Here is a 15,326-nt window from a genome sequence, read left to right as displayed (position 1 = left end):
TTCATTTAACCACCCCTGGCATCTACTACAAGGAGCATAGTTAATAAATATTTGTTGACTGAATGGAAACAAAGTCTTGGCTGAAGTTTATTCTCATGGATTGTCCCCTAGCATGGGTCTCCTTACTTCAACTGTTCTCTATTTGTTTTGCATATATGATTAAGTTTATTTATGTTACAATCTGCCCTGTTGGCGTGGGAGGAGAATTTTTACCAGGATCATCTTGGCATGTAGAATTTTTATTTTAGGGAAACAGAATTCTAGATGTGTCTGAACTGGTCTAGTTGAAGATATATTTTAAGGTTGCTCGTGTTGAAGGGTTTTTTTTTTTTTTTTTTTTTTTTAATGCATAAATCACATTTTCCCCATTGGCACTGATGTTTTCAGAGCTCAGTAAAGAAACCTGCCATCCAACTGTGAAATCTGACTGGTTTTGGACCAATTCATTTAGAAGCTACAAAGAGGTAGTGCATGCATTTCTTCAAGTCAGAAGTTAAGCCTGTTAAAAGTTTTATTATCTTTTATATCAAGCTTCCATCTGAATGGATAAATGCAGTGGTGTCAGAGCTTCTCTGACTTCATGAAAGATAAGTTCATAATTCAAACTGTACATTGTTATGCATGAATTAATGTGTCATATTCTGAAATATATGTTCACAGAGTCATTACACAGGACTCTCAGAAGTAGTCCACGTAGTGAGTTAAAATCAAGTGTTTTGTCTCACAGCACACTTTTGACAATTACTGAGGTATTAAAATAGCCTGACACTCCAGCCCAAAATGTGCCAGTCACATTGTTTGGTAACAACCCAGAAAAGGGGCCCTGCTGACATGTGAGAGTGGGACTATCAGGGGCCAGACTGAAGTGGACAGAGAGATTCAGGCACCAGAACATCATGAACCAGTGAGATGGCCAGGACCTCATCAAGCTAGTGAAACCTCACGTTTCTACACACAGCATGTCAGAGCTGAGGAGGATGCTCGTGGCCATCTAACACCTGTGTTCTGACGCAGACAGGACACACCATGCAGGAAGCTAGTGGTGGAGCCACCACTCCAGCCAGGCACTTCCATGACAGAACACTGTCCCTCCTGCCAGCAGCATGTCTTCAGCCAGTAAACTGTGGCTTCCTTTTCTTTCAGTCCCCAGCTTAAATGAATACAAAAGACTGGACTGTACACACTAACTACATGGAAACATAGTGAAACCTAAATTTTAAAATGTGGGGCTGAGGATATGGCTCAATGGCAGAGCACTTGCCTTGCAGGTAGAAGGCCCTGGGTGTGATCCCCAGAACCACAAGGGAAGAAAAAAAAAAAAATGAAAACTTTTCCTTGTAGCATCATAACTATTATGTACAATAATTACCTTACTGTCTTTCATCCCAGCTAAATGTTGGATGGCTCCAGATATTCCGACAGCAATATAAAGTTCCTGAAGCAAGAGATGATATTATTAATATATACTTATATTATAGCATAATTCCCAAAGTGTTTGCCGTTAGAAACTTCGTAGGCAAAAGATATGTTAAGTAAAACAGATGAAACATGTATGACTTAAATCATGCTTTCCCTCTTCCCTGATCTTAACCCAGTTCTCTTTTTCTAATGAATTCCTATAGCAGTGGTGGTATGATAATAGATACTGGATAATGAGAATCTTTAAGCGTGTACCATGTTCAGAACACTGTGCTAATAAGCATTTTATAGCAACTCTCTCCATCTCAGAAATCTGAAGACCGCTTTTTTCACCTGTGGCACTCATTTGGATATACTGCGCAACATTGCTGAATCTTCCCATCCACGATATGTACACTTTATATATTAACTTGCATATTATATTCAAATATATTAAAATGTACTTTGATTTAGCTGTTTGCCTTCTCACAAGAGCAATTGTGAAAATGGTAATGAGGAAATATTTATTAAAACTTCATATTTAGGAAAAGCAGAAATACAAATCAGTGTTAAGAGGCTAACACACACACACAAACACAAAATCTCCCAGAACAAAAAAATAACAAATTTCTAAAAGGCATGGGCTGAATATTTCCAGCACCTTACTAAACGGTCCATAGTTTCTCAGTAAATGTTGATGATGATATTTACCTCTTCCTGACCTTCTCCCCCTAATAATTAGAAGAGAAGGATGACTGACTACTGTTCTATCCCCTTATTTAAAACGTTTAGAGTACCTATGTTTGATAATTAAACTCACTACCATCATGGAAAACTGATTTAACAAGTGCTTAATTAAAAGAACTCAGCTGTTGCATTCTGTCTACTAGGTATGATTAAAGCTTCCGCTGAAAACCTTTTCCCAAACATAAACTGAACTAACATGTCCTGACTTGGGTAGGAGGTACACCTAGCATGTAGCAGACTGACACTACTGTTTGGTCATGACTGACATTAAGTCTTTCCTCAAGATGGACAATATGGGAAGCACTGAGGGTGGCTCTGTCACACTTAGTTTTATTACAGATAGTTCAAAGCCAGTGACAGTGTCAGGTGGTCCCTCCCACCTTGTGTTCTGCACTGCTTGTGATCTAATTTAACAACTTCTCACTCAAAAACAAGAGAGCATCTCAACTAGGATTTGAGAATGATTCTAATAACTCCTAATGTTATGATTTTTCATAGCACTTAAGTATATATGGCCACAGTCAAGTCAATTCCCCACTCTTGATGTGATGGGCTGACAGATCTGGCTCCATGAGAATGTTATAGGTCAGACTATAAGGGAAATGACTAGATGGACTCCGCTTTGCTCTGAGACTCCATGTTATGTACGAAATAAGCTTCTCCCATGGGAGTAGCCTGCCTCTGTACCCATCATCAGTTACTTAGTGTGACATGTTTAGCAATACAAAATAACAATTCTTATGTAGTGAAAAACTGCTCTCTTTTGATCCCTATTGCTCCTAAACAATGTACCATGTGAACGGTGATTGTGTGGATGTTAGTAACCATTCTTTAGTTTGTACCTAGGTAAGGGTCATTTTGACCCACTTCCCCCTCTGTTGATGACCTCATGTTAGTTTGTCAATTCAAATCATAGCAGCAGACACTTATGATTGGTGTGATTTTTGGTATAAGAACCCCTACCACCCTATGGTTGGGGCTGTTTTCCCAATAGCCATTTTTTTGGGGCAATAGGCATTTTTTGTGTGAGATGGTCAGCCGGCCGGCTTAATACAGACTCAAATTTGGACTTCTCAGTGGTGATCGGTCTGTTCTTAAGTTGCGCCCCATAACATTGAGTCTCAGTTTCCCTAACCGTAAACAGAGGAGGAATGGTCCCAGCATTGGTGCTCTTCCAAAAGGTCCCCAAGATACTCCACAGGGCAGCCAAGCAGAAGATCACCCCTAGGAAAGGAGACCTCTCAGGTCTCCTGCAGTTTGAATCCTGTGACTCAGTCCAGCACATTGGTGGAATGTTCCTGGACCTTCTCTTTAAAGGTATATATGCTCAAATGCTTCCAGAGCAGCAGGAAATCTCTATATAATATAGAAAAAAAGTAATATGGTCCCCAAAGTAAGTTAGTCATCTAAAAAATGAGCTGAGCTTGTTTTCTGATTCAACTTGTTCTATAGTCACCCTCAAAAGCCTTAAGCAATGTGGTTTAGAGAGACTGTCTCAGGGTGGGGAGGACCAATACAGAAAGTAAAATGTATGGGTAAAAAGCTAACGTACATTTCATGACTCTGTCTTGAACGTATCCAGTGTGTTAATCATGCCCATAGCAACTGGACAATGCAATAAGGCCCTGTTGCTACATTGTCTCCTCAGACAAGGGCAGTGGAATATATGATAAACAAGCTGCTTCTTCTTCTTTTTTTTTTTTAATAAGCACCACTATTTTCTATTTCAGATGTACAGGCAACTTCAACTGGTGATTTTTAAGGTCATTTCAATTTATTCTGACCAGGATTTCATTCATAAAGGGACACTCGTTAAATTGTTAATCAAAATATACTTAATAAAATTCACATCCAGGAAAACCAGGCCAACAGATTCTAATATAATGATTTTTAAAGCAAGTTATTTAGACACATAGAAAGGGCCTCACTAACCACTCGTCTAGGTATGCTCTCAAAGCAAGCATTGGAGAAGATCAATAGTCCTATAAATAGCCCTATAAATGAGTCTTTTGACATACACGTCTGCATTAAAATGCAGCAAGTCTTAAAAGCTCCAATTCCATCATGAAATGCTAATAAAAATGTTGATTCACTCTGGCAGTAAACACAAACATAATATAAATATGTCTACTTTAAACTTCCTACCCCCCACAAAAATGGATTCCATTGACTGCAACTATAAATGTGCTAAAGAAATAACAGATCCCAGACCAAAGTTAAGTAAAGGCAGGTGCCCTGGGGCCATATCTACCTTTTTGACCAGCACAAATAGCCCAAAGGGGTCCACAGGACCAACAGGACTTCATTTCACTGTCTGGCAAACATGGTTCTCTGAATGAAAACAAAAGCACTGAAACAAGAAGCCAGCAGGGATTTGGGCCGCTATGCTGGGGCCTGGATAGCTCTCTCAGGCAGGAAGGGAGGCTTTCTTCTTCCATTTTAAAAACACATACAGGCAATTAGACTAATATCCTAGGATGCTTCCCCAAGGTTCAGAAAGCATTTCTGTATTTCAATAATAATAATTAGTATGTACAAAATTCTCTACAGATGCTAATTTATGGAGCACTTCAGATACAGCTTCACAACCTACAAGGCAATCCCTGCCCTGGGGCACTTTGCTTCTAAGTTAGTAAAATAACTGGGAGAGAAAAATGAGAGAAGATGTTCCAAAGAAGAATAGCAATTAAAGGTTCAAAAAGAGGTGGATTAAAGAAAAGAACAGACACCAAAAGGAGGGGCAGTCCCGGAGCCGGTCCTCAGTCCTCGCAGCTTTAGTAAAGGCAGGAAGGAAATCCAGGAGAGCAAGCGAGTGCAGACCCACCCCCAAGACTGGTAGCAGTGGTGGCTGGTCACTGTGCAGTACAAGAATGGGGACTGTGAGAAGACAAAAAGTCACGTGACAGCAAGAGGACCACAGGTCACTGTGAAATGCAGAGAAGGGACAGCACATCCTGACATAGCAAGCCTTTTCCTTTGAAAAACCTGAAAAACGCTATGGCTATGGGCTCATCCCAAGAACTCGGGGCTGAGGTCTCACAGTGGGTGGAGCTGTAGGACTTGGAAACTGCTACATCTGATGTGTTTTTTAACAGGTTTGCCAGAGGAATATATTGCTGTGGTTAAGAACTGAGGCTCTGGAGTTTCATGGCTTAATTTCAAATTCCAACTCTGCCAGCTAATAATCAACTATTTAACATCTCACCCCCACTTGCTCATGTGAAAAACTGGGATTATAAAAATTCCTACTTCTTGGGTTACTATTGAGGCTTCAGTCCTCATCAGAGTTATCTGGTTTCCTAAAATAATGATGTGCCTCTCATGAATTAGGTTTATTCAAATATTATTAGTCCCCTCAGCCCACTGGGTGGTGAAGAGGGGACATGGGGTAGTCTCAGGATGACCATGAACAGTTGAACAGTTTGTACACTGAACAACTGTAGAGGGAGACACCATTCAACAGTCACTACTGACCTGCATTTTTATTATAATAACTTTCCAACAGATGGCAGTACTGTGATTTGAGAATGGGGTATGCTGCACACTTAAACAAAGGAGTTACTGAGTAGACTAGTAGAAGTGCTAGACAGCCAGAATCCCCTTGTGGTATAAACATCATAATTTTCTAAGTGTACTATAACAGGGTCAGTAGTGTTGGTTAGCTGATTTTATTGTTAACATTACTTTTGTAGTTTACAGTTAATTCAGGGTAACTAATTCTCTGTCCCTTGTCCTCAAGAAGTTCATAGTCTAACAACACAGGTCGAGCATGGTCATGATAAAGGAGAGCAGCAAAGACGTGTGACAGAACTCCGGTCTCTTGTCAACCCCTCACTTGCACTTGGCCACTGGGTAGTGGGATGGCCTTGAAGAGCAGGAAGCACCAGGGGGTGAAATATTTACCCTCTGTCAAACGGGAGCCTACTTCTGCTCCCTTAGGCGTTTTAATAGGCTTTTTTTTCTGGGGCGGGCACTGGGGATTGAACTCAGGGGCACTTGACCACTGAGCCACATCCCCAACCCTATTTTCTATTTTATTTAGAGACAGGGTCTCACTGAGTTGCTTATTGCCTCGCTTTTGCTGAGGCTGACTTTGAACGCTTCATCCTCCTGCCTCAACCTCTGGAACCGCTGGAATTACAGGCGTAGGTTTTTTAATGGTTCTAATTTTATGACAAAACTTCATGTCTGAGAAACAAAAAGGTAACTAGACTGAAATCTTAATACTTTTACAGAAATCTAACAATGGCTGATTCAACACTGTCAGAGACCTTTCTGGTGGATGATTAGTTTTTGGCTCCACTTCCACTTTACCCAACCTTGGGCAGGAAACCTGGATTCTAAGGGGGTATTGCCTGAGCCCTGCTTCAGTTTAGTGCAGAAACCATGGGGAAAGACATCCTTTACTTGCACGCTGGAATTTTAGTCCAACACTGTTAAACCCAAAACAGATATTCAACATAAATTTCTCATAAGCCACATATTTAATTTAAAAACTTTAGTAGTCAAATTAAGGTAAAACCAATTCTAATATAATCTCAATTCAGACTAACCACATCACATCTCAAGTGCCCAAAAGCCATATAAGGTTTAGTGGTTACCAAGCTGAATAGCACAAATCTAAAATGATCACAGAACACAAGCTCTACTAGGGCTCTGTGGGCTGACAGCAGATCTAGACACAGAATGGCGTGCACTGGCTCGGAAAACCGTCTGTAGATTGTCTTCAACTTAGTGAGAGTGGACCAAAAGGGAAACTCAGTGGCGTGGCAGAGCTGCAGAAGAGCTTCAGAGGCAGGAGGGCCAAACCAAAGAGCAGCCGGTGGAGGGGGTCACAAACAGATGATGCGACTCCCCCAAAGGTCAGAAGCGTGGGCCACTGTGGGGAGACCACCGGTGGATGAAAACTACTGGTATAGTAAGTTTTATATTCTGAAAAGCAATGCTCCAACGACCAAATTCTTCTCTCTGGTAAGTTGTATTTTTTTTTTTTTTTTTTTCCTTAAAACTCTAGAAGCAGGGCTGGGGTTGTAGCTCTATGGTAGAGCACTTGCCTAGTGTGCGTGAGACACTGGATTCGATTCTGAACACCACATGTAAGGAATAAACAAATAAAGGTCTATCAACATCTAAAAAAAATTTTTAAAAAGCTCTAGAAGGACTTGAAAAATCCTCCAAACCCCACAACTCTCAAAATAAGCACCTAAAGTATTTGGGTCAAAATATTACAACGAAAATTTTAAAATAGCTGGAACAAAACAACAAAAATGGCAGTGTGTCACAACCTGTGGGTTGCAGCTCAAATGATACTTAGAAAGATATTTATATAACCTTAGATGTGTATGAGAAAACAAGGATGGCAGAAACTTGGTGAGCTAAACTGGAACTTCTGTTCAAAGTCCCACACAGAACTGGCATAGGATGTTGGAGGGAATTTCTTTATAAATCTCTTAACAATATCGATGCGGGAATACAAATTCCAGATCAGGTACCAAGACACATCAAGTTGGCCAGAGCAAAAAAAAATTTAAAAATAAATAAAAATAAGGTTGGAATCATGAGCTTATGACATAAACTCACAAATTCACTTTATTTGTAACTGGAACAGTACTCTGCCTGCAGCAGATGGAGAGAATTAAACATTACTTTACTAATGGAGAGAATTAAACATTAACTTTTTGTTTACATGCAATATGGGGATGAGCGGAGTGGCTAAATCTGAAGCATTCCTATTGCAGAAAAACCAAGTTAATATTGCTTGCTCTCTAAAAACTAAGGTTTTAAATTTCTTTTCTACCAACAGTCTCCCTTTCTGGATAGAGTTGGGGAAGAAACATGAAAAACTACATTTCTTTAAAGAAAAAAATGTTTAAACACATCATGTAAGTAATTCTTACTAAAGTTCAGAGGTCCAGTGTTGCTGGGTGAGGTGGCATATGCTTGTAATCCCAGTGATCAGAAGGCTGAGGTAGGAGGACAGCAAGTTAAGGGCCAGGCTCAGTAATTTGGCTAGACCTATCTTAAAATAAAAGATAAAAAGAACTGGGGATATAGCTCAGTGGTACAGCACTACTGGGTTCAATTCCCAGTGCTGAAAAAAGAGAGAGAGAGAAAGGGAAAGAGAGCGGGATTGATCTCCAATGTTATATGCTCAAAAACGATACCCCAAACTGCCTCGGACAGAACAAGAGTTCTCCAGAACACACTTTCTCAACCTTCCTTACTCAACAGACTACAAACATAACCGTAAACAGCAATGGTTACAGCTAAACATGATACATATAACACAGGATAAATGCCAGGTTAGGAGTTAAATGAATCTATCAGAGCAAATAATGAATGCCTTTGAGAAGTAGATTAACTGAACTGTATTTTCTAATTACTAAGAGCCTCCTGTGCATTAATCTTGCTATATTTCATCCTGCCGCTCATTTAAAGGACCAAACTATTTCCTCTGTTTGCCAAGTTGTATTTAAGACTCTTCTTTTTGGAAGAGGCCCCAAAAGAGAATCCGACTCTCCATGGCTCTGTTCTCATAAACGGCTCTCTGCCTGTGTTACAAGACTCTCAGGCATGAGTCTGGCTAAACTGAGTTTTACATTCTTGATTTGAAGCTGAAATTATGTCCCATCCATCAGACAAAATGTCCTGGCACAGAGATTGGTTAGTGCTTTATCAGAACTCAAAAGAGCTTACCAATCACAACTGCATGCACTGCCTATGATTTGTCAGTAGCCACACTGTATTTTATATATATATTATCTCACTTAACTACACCACCATTATAAGGTAGAAAGTATTTCCATTTAATAGAAGAGAAAGCAGCAGCTCAGGCAGGCTTACTGAGTTGTCCAAGGTTATACACCATGTGAAAGGCAGGCTTTTCTCCAGCCTTTATTAAGGTATATTTGAAAAAAATATGGAAAGCATACAATGCACAATTTAATATATGTATATGCTGTGAAATGATTACCACAAACAAACTAATTAACATACCTATCACTTCACAGTTACCTTTTCTTCTTCTTCTTTTTGGTGGTAAGAACACAAGATTTAATCTCTTAGTACCCAGGGCAAGACTCAGGTATAGTCAAGCATGCATAAGGCCCTGGGTTCCCTCCCCAGCACCACACACACACACAAAAAGATTTACTTACTCTCTTAGCAAATTTCAAGGACTTAATTCAGCATTATTTATTATAGTCACCATTCTGTACATTCGATCCCAGAATTTATTCATCCTGCACAACTGAAACTGACCAACATCTCCCCATTTCCCTCAGGGCTGCTTGGCAACCAGCATGCTCCTCTCCTGAAAGGCAGGCTTGTTAACGTAAGTCCTTTGATTCTAGGTTCAGCACTTCTGTACCACATATGACTCAATGGGGACAGCACTGCCTTAACTGATGTCACCAGTCTACTAAAACTCCAACAAATATATCTAAATTAAAGGGGAAAACCCCAAAAGAAGATGAGATCAGATGAATAGCTAACTTAAGTTTGTATATGTTAAAAAAAAAAAAAAGTACTGTCGATTTTAGCTAACATTAGCTTTAACCCTATGCTACCCGATGTACCAGTGTGTACACCATCTCCAGGCTCCTCACCACAAATAATGACCCAAGCGACACCCTTTAGCTTTATTTTCCAACAACGGCTGCATGTCAAGAGAAGGCCTCCAGTGCAGATGTGCATTAGCCAAAAGGACACAGGCTCACAGAAGAGGCAAGACTGAAATTCTTTCTTGATTTTATAGTTGATAATGCTTGTGAGTTTTAATTTATGAAGCCTGTACTGAAAACTAGCTTATACTTTTGGTTAAAATTTTTGATCTGGCTTTCAATGAAGTCAATAACTGGTTCCAAGTAACTGTTAAAAGGAAATGTCTGGAAATAAAGCCAGAAGATTTACTTGGGAGGAAAAGTGGTAGTCTTCATCTAGCCCCTGAAGATTTTTCACATGAATGGACATTTCATGACTTAGTAGATAGACGTGGTGCTTATTACAGGAAGAATATGTAGCTTGGACTTTTTAGTCTAAGTTCTCTGAAACTGTAAATTCTTCCATAGATATAAATTCCTCCATATTCTTTTTACTAGCCCATCTTTTTTCCTAAGTATAGGGAACCAAGTTAATGTCTTTTTCCCAACCAGCCTAGTTGTAAACATGCCAAAAAGCAGACAGCAGTTTATACAATTACCATGTGCTTTGTCATGTGCCTATTTTTTGTCAAAATGTTAATTTAATAACCCTTTTGTTCAAATACAAAGTTAAATTTTTTAAAACATAAACATTGACAATATTATGATATGCAATTAAAAAATTTAAATGTAAACCAGAAAAACTGAAATTTCAGCCCTTAATCTTTTAGTACTGTTTTTGAATTGAAGATTTCAATTATACAGTATGTACAGGATATGAAACAAGTTTTTCTTAAGTGAATAATTTCTCAAAATATAATTTTAATATTTAATTGATTTGTATTTACCTAATTAGCTTCTATAATAATTCTCAAATTTTCCATTATGGGAAAATATACTTCAAATATATCTGAAAGTATACTTGGCCAAATGTATTCAGATAGATAATTCACATTAAAAAATATGGGTCTATGACATCAAAATACTTGGATATATAAACAAGACTATTAAAAAAGCTGCATTTTAACAGTTTATATACAAAGTTCATTTTGACTATCAAATTTTGATTCATCCAAGTTTCTTAACCAAGTCAAAATGCTAAATTATATATACCTATATGGGATTTTAGAACTGTAAGGAATCTTTGTGAGTATCTACATAATCTTTTTATCAATAAAAAAAATCTAGGCTACAGGAAACAGCTGGCATTAGAACCCACGTTCCTGACCTTCACAGATTGGTAAGTGGGAAAAAGCTCATGAGAGTCACAAACAAACCAGAGAAAAATATCAAACAAAAAGTTATACACAGAATTATCATTTGACCCAGAAATTCCACCCCGAGGAGTATACCCCAAAGAACTGGCAACAGAGACTCAAACAGACATTTGTGTATGAGTGTTCACAGCAGCATTACTCATGATGCCCAAAAGGTAAAAATAAAACAACCTAAGTGTCCGCCATCAGATGAATGACTAAACAAAATGTTCATGAATTACTAGACTCTTATTCAGCCATAAAAGGATATGAAATTCTGGTACATGGTACAACATGGTTGAAATCTGAAATTAGTTAAATGAAATGTCAGCCACAAAAGGACAAATATTATATGACTACTTATATGAAATAACTAGAATAGGCAAATTCACAGAGACAGAAAGTAGATTAGCAATTAACAGGGGTTGAGGGAGACAGTAATAAAGAGTTATTTGTTGATTAATGGGAACAGAGTTTTTTGTTGGGAGTAATGAAAATTTCTGGAAACAGTGATGATAAGTGAAGGTAATTAGTGTTACTGAGTTGGACATTTAAAATGGTTAAAATGGCAAATTTTATGTTATGCTTTCACACAATGAAAAGCCACTATAAAATGATTACTTTGACAGAAACCTTCACACAGTTTTCCATCTTTAAGAAACTTAATTCTAAGGCTGGGGTTGTAGCTCAGTGGTAGAGTTCTTGCCTAGTATGTGTGAGGCACTGGGTTCCAATCTCAGCACTGCATATAAATAAATTAATTAAATAAAGGTCCATCAAAAACAAAAAAAAATTGTTTAAAAAAGACACTTAATTCTAGAATCTTGAGATTCTGATAATTATCAAAAATAAAGAGTTCACATATAAAAATGGAATTATAAGAGTATATTATTTATGGGAATTCTCTGCACTATCTTCATAGTTTTCCTGTATATCTAAAATCATTCTAAAAATAGTTATTTTTTTAAAGAAACCTGAGTTGTGAAGTTCAGCCCAAGTTATACAACATTTCCTTTAAAATTGGAGTACAGCTGACAGTATAGAAAAAAGGTAATGCCAGTAGAAAAATAATAAATTCACTATGCATCCAATCTAACTGAAAATCCTCTAAAGCAATCTCACTTTAAGGAAAAATATTCCTCTGCCCAAAATACCATTTTCCAAATTCTCTCAGACTACATTTGGTTAACATTAACATATAGTTATACTAAGTTATTAATATGCCCTTTAATCATCTTAGTACTCTTCTCTTTGGCCCTGAAGTGAATATAAGTATTGAAGTACATATGCCAAATGACAAATTATCTATTAAAAAAATTTTTCATTTGGTACAGCATCTTAGGTTCTTTGACATTCACAGGTATTTCTATCATACCTTGAAGCTATGCATGAGAAAATAAATTAGTTTTGTATGAAAGAGTCAAAATTACATGGTGTTGTTTTCTCAGAACAGAAATTTAGAATAGTTTTATTCCTTTCAAGTTACAACACCAAGATAGCTACAAAATAGATTTGCTGTCTACTCTCATTGATTTCCATGCAAGTTGTTAAATCAGATTGACTATCTTCATAAGACAAGTCAATTTATCATATCGGTGGCATCCTTTTAGCAGTTAACAGTATATATGTAAAAACAAAGAATTCAACTTTTAAAACTTTTAACTTTACATAATGGAATGGTAATGGGTAAAAAACTTCACTGAAATTAGTTCCCTACAATAAATGTTTAGCAAAAGTAGTTTAATAAAAATTAGCTAAGAAAACAAACCAAAGACATATTTAGAACTCCTAATTTTGGGCAATTAAATTGCACAACCAAATACCTTATATATCCAAGCCATAGTTTATAAATTCTACTTCTCCTTTGTCATTTTAAGCTTCACTGTAAGAGCTTTGATCATCCAGGCCATGTAATTACCTTTAAGAAGCATGCTTAGGGTGTTTTCTGGACAGCAGGTCCATACAGCATTTCTCTTTGTCCTCTTGGGAACAGAACATCAATTGCTTTCAGCTAAATGCACTCACATATGAATATTTTAGTACAATTTAATGCTTCTATACCAACCCCAAAGGAACAGAGCATCAATTTGTGAACACAGTTCTCTTAGAGTTAAAAGCCAAGCTAGATAATGCAGTATGAAAGAGGTTGTCAATCTTCAGCTTTTTAGCAAGTTAGAGGGCAGCTCATAAATTCAGTCCCAGCTGTATACAAATAACTCTATGAAGTTTGTTTCTATGCAGACTTCTCAACACTAGTGAGCTTTCAAAAGAAAACTTTCAAAAGAGAACAACAATTTTTTATTGTTTTAGTAAATTCTCCCAAAACTACTCTTTCATCTGGTAACTATAAACTGATTCCATTCACTTAATCTCAGAATTATAAATGAACAGCTGGTCTGCTGGTAAAATACCAAAAAGGAGGCAAAGTAATCTACACCAAGCAGTTACACCAAGTATAAGAACACATTTCTCTGGCATTGGGTAACAGGTTCTTTCATGGTTGCAATATGCTTACGTTTTGATGGTTAGAAAGTAAGGTCAGCATCATCAACAAAGCTAAAGGGATGCAATCCAGAAACAAATATAAAACAGGAACTACCACCAAATATGCTGAGCCTTAGAAAGACATAATAATTAAATCCTGGTCATAAAATAAATCTGAAACTCTTAAGTTCAACAAATATCAATGTGCTAGTAACAAAATCCAATGAATCTGTCAAACATCAGTTACAGAAATAATTCAATGCTTGTTCACAATTCCAAAAGAAAAAATAACCTCTTAATAACAAAAGAGAATTTGTAATAGTAACTAAAAATAGCTAACATATAGCATTTACAACATGCCAGGCAGTTTTAAGTGTATTGTGTATGTATGAGTGTGTGTATGTATGTATGTTTACATGTGTGTATACATATGTGCACATATATACTAATTTAATCTTTACAACTACTTAATGAAAAAAGGACTATTATCACCATTGTACAGCTAAGAAAAATATGGTACAGACGGGTTAAGTGATTTGTCCAAGGTCAAACAGTATGTAAGTGGTTACGCAAAAAAAAAAAAGAATTCAGGCAACCTGGCAAGAAAATCTGGACTTTAACCACCTTTAACCATTATATGACACTGCTTTATTGTAGGGAATTTTTCTAATCTGATACAGGGTATCCACCAAAAACAGACAATAAGCACCAATTACATTCCTATATATCTAGAATCTTTATAACAAAAGCAGGAATTAGCCTGAGTGTATATTTAAGGTGCTTATGAATCTGAGTGAGACTATTAGTCTATTCAGCAGTTACTTTCCAGGCAGAATCATATCTTATGCTCATACTGTATAACTATAAGCACTGGGAACACAAAGAAACATCCATTTTGAGATTTTTTTTTTTCCCCATCTTACCACTTGATCTAAGGCTTTGGACAATGCTTCACAGTCATCTATTTCTGTGGTTTCAGGAGCCAAGAGAAGTTGATGTTTTGTTTTGTTTTGTTTTTTAATCTGATAGAGAGCCCCTCTGCTAGCTCATTCCCACACACCTTGACACTACTGAACAACAATTGGGATTACAGAACTCTGTCCCACCTCTCATTATCAAATCTCACATGGGTGATTCTTCTATTAGTATGCTATCATTTTTTAAATGGCTTTATAAATAAATTATGGTCATGGATAGAAGGCCAAATATTACAAAGATGCAACTCTCTCAAAGTTAATCTATATATCCAATGTTCCTCACTTTAAGCTTTTGCCATCTGAATATTTGTTATAAAAGTTATGGTTACTAGCTATTAATTTGCCTTTGCCATGTATCTTTAACATTTTCTCATTATTTATACTGTGGTGCATGCTTGGAGCAGTGTAAAAGAAATATCTGATAATGTATGGTAATTACTGCACTCTGTCCAAAATGGACCAACTAACAAATTTAGTAAGTATTAAGTAACTAAGCAACTGGTGTTTTAAATGCTTTATACTATGCAGAAAATCTTGAGATTCTTATATAGGTGTTGGAGAAGATTTTGAAACTAGGGGGAAATTATTTAAGGTGTTGAATAGAAGAGGAATTAGTTATTAATACTCATGTTTTTAAGGTAATAAAATATAGACTTAGATACTCTGAAGCTTCTTCAGTGTTTACAAAATTTCTGGAACAGACTAAATTTGGGTAACAAGCTATAGCTACATTTTCAATCAAAACCCCAACTCTGGAGCTCAACAAACGAATTCTAAAAACTTCAGAAAAGGTGAAAGAACCAAGAATAGCTAAGACAGGTTTG

General features: G+C 37.1%; 1 protein-coding gene across 1 annotated transcript in view; it reads right to left on the bottom strand.

The window, feature by feature from the left end:
• ETFA (electron transfer flavoprotein subunit alpha) overlaps positions 1–15,326 on the bottom strand; it is a 71,914-nt gene that overhangs the window by 8,505 nt on the left and 48,083 nt on the right. The window contains exon 10 of the mRNA XM_079128924.1: positions 1,370–1,435. Coding sequence (XP_078985050.1) covers positions 1,370–1,435 — 66 coding nt within the window. The remainder of the gene's footprint in view (positions 1–1,369; positions 1,436–15,326) is intronic.

Source organism: Sciurus vulgaris (assembly GCF_902686455.1).
Source record: "Sciurus vulgaris genome assembly, chromosome: 2".
In the NCBI taxonomy this organism is placed as follows: domain Eukaryota; kingdom Metazoa; phylum Chordata; class Mammalia; order Rodentia; family Sciuridae; genus Sciurus; species Sciurus vulgaris.
This window is presented reverse-complemented; position numbering and strand designations above follow the sequence as displayed.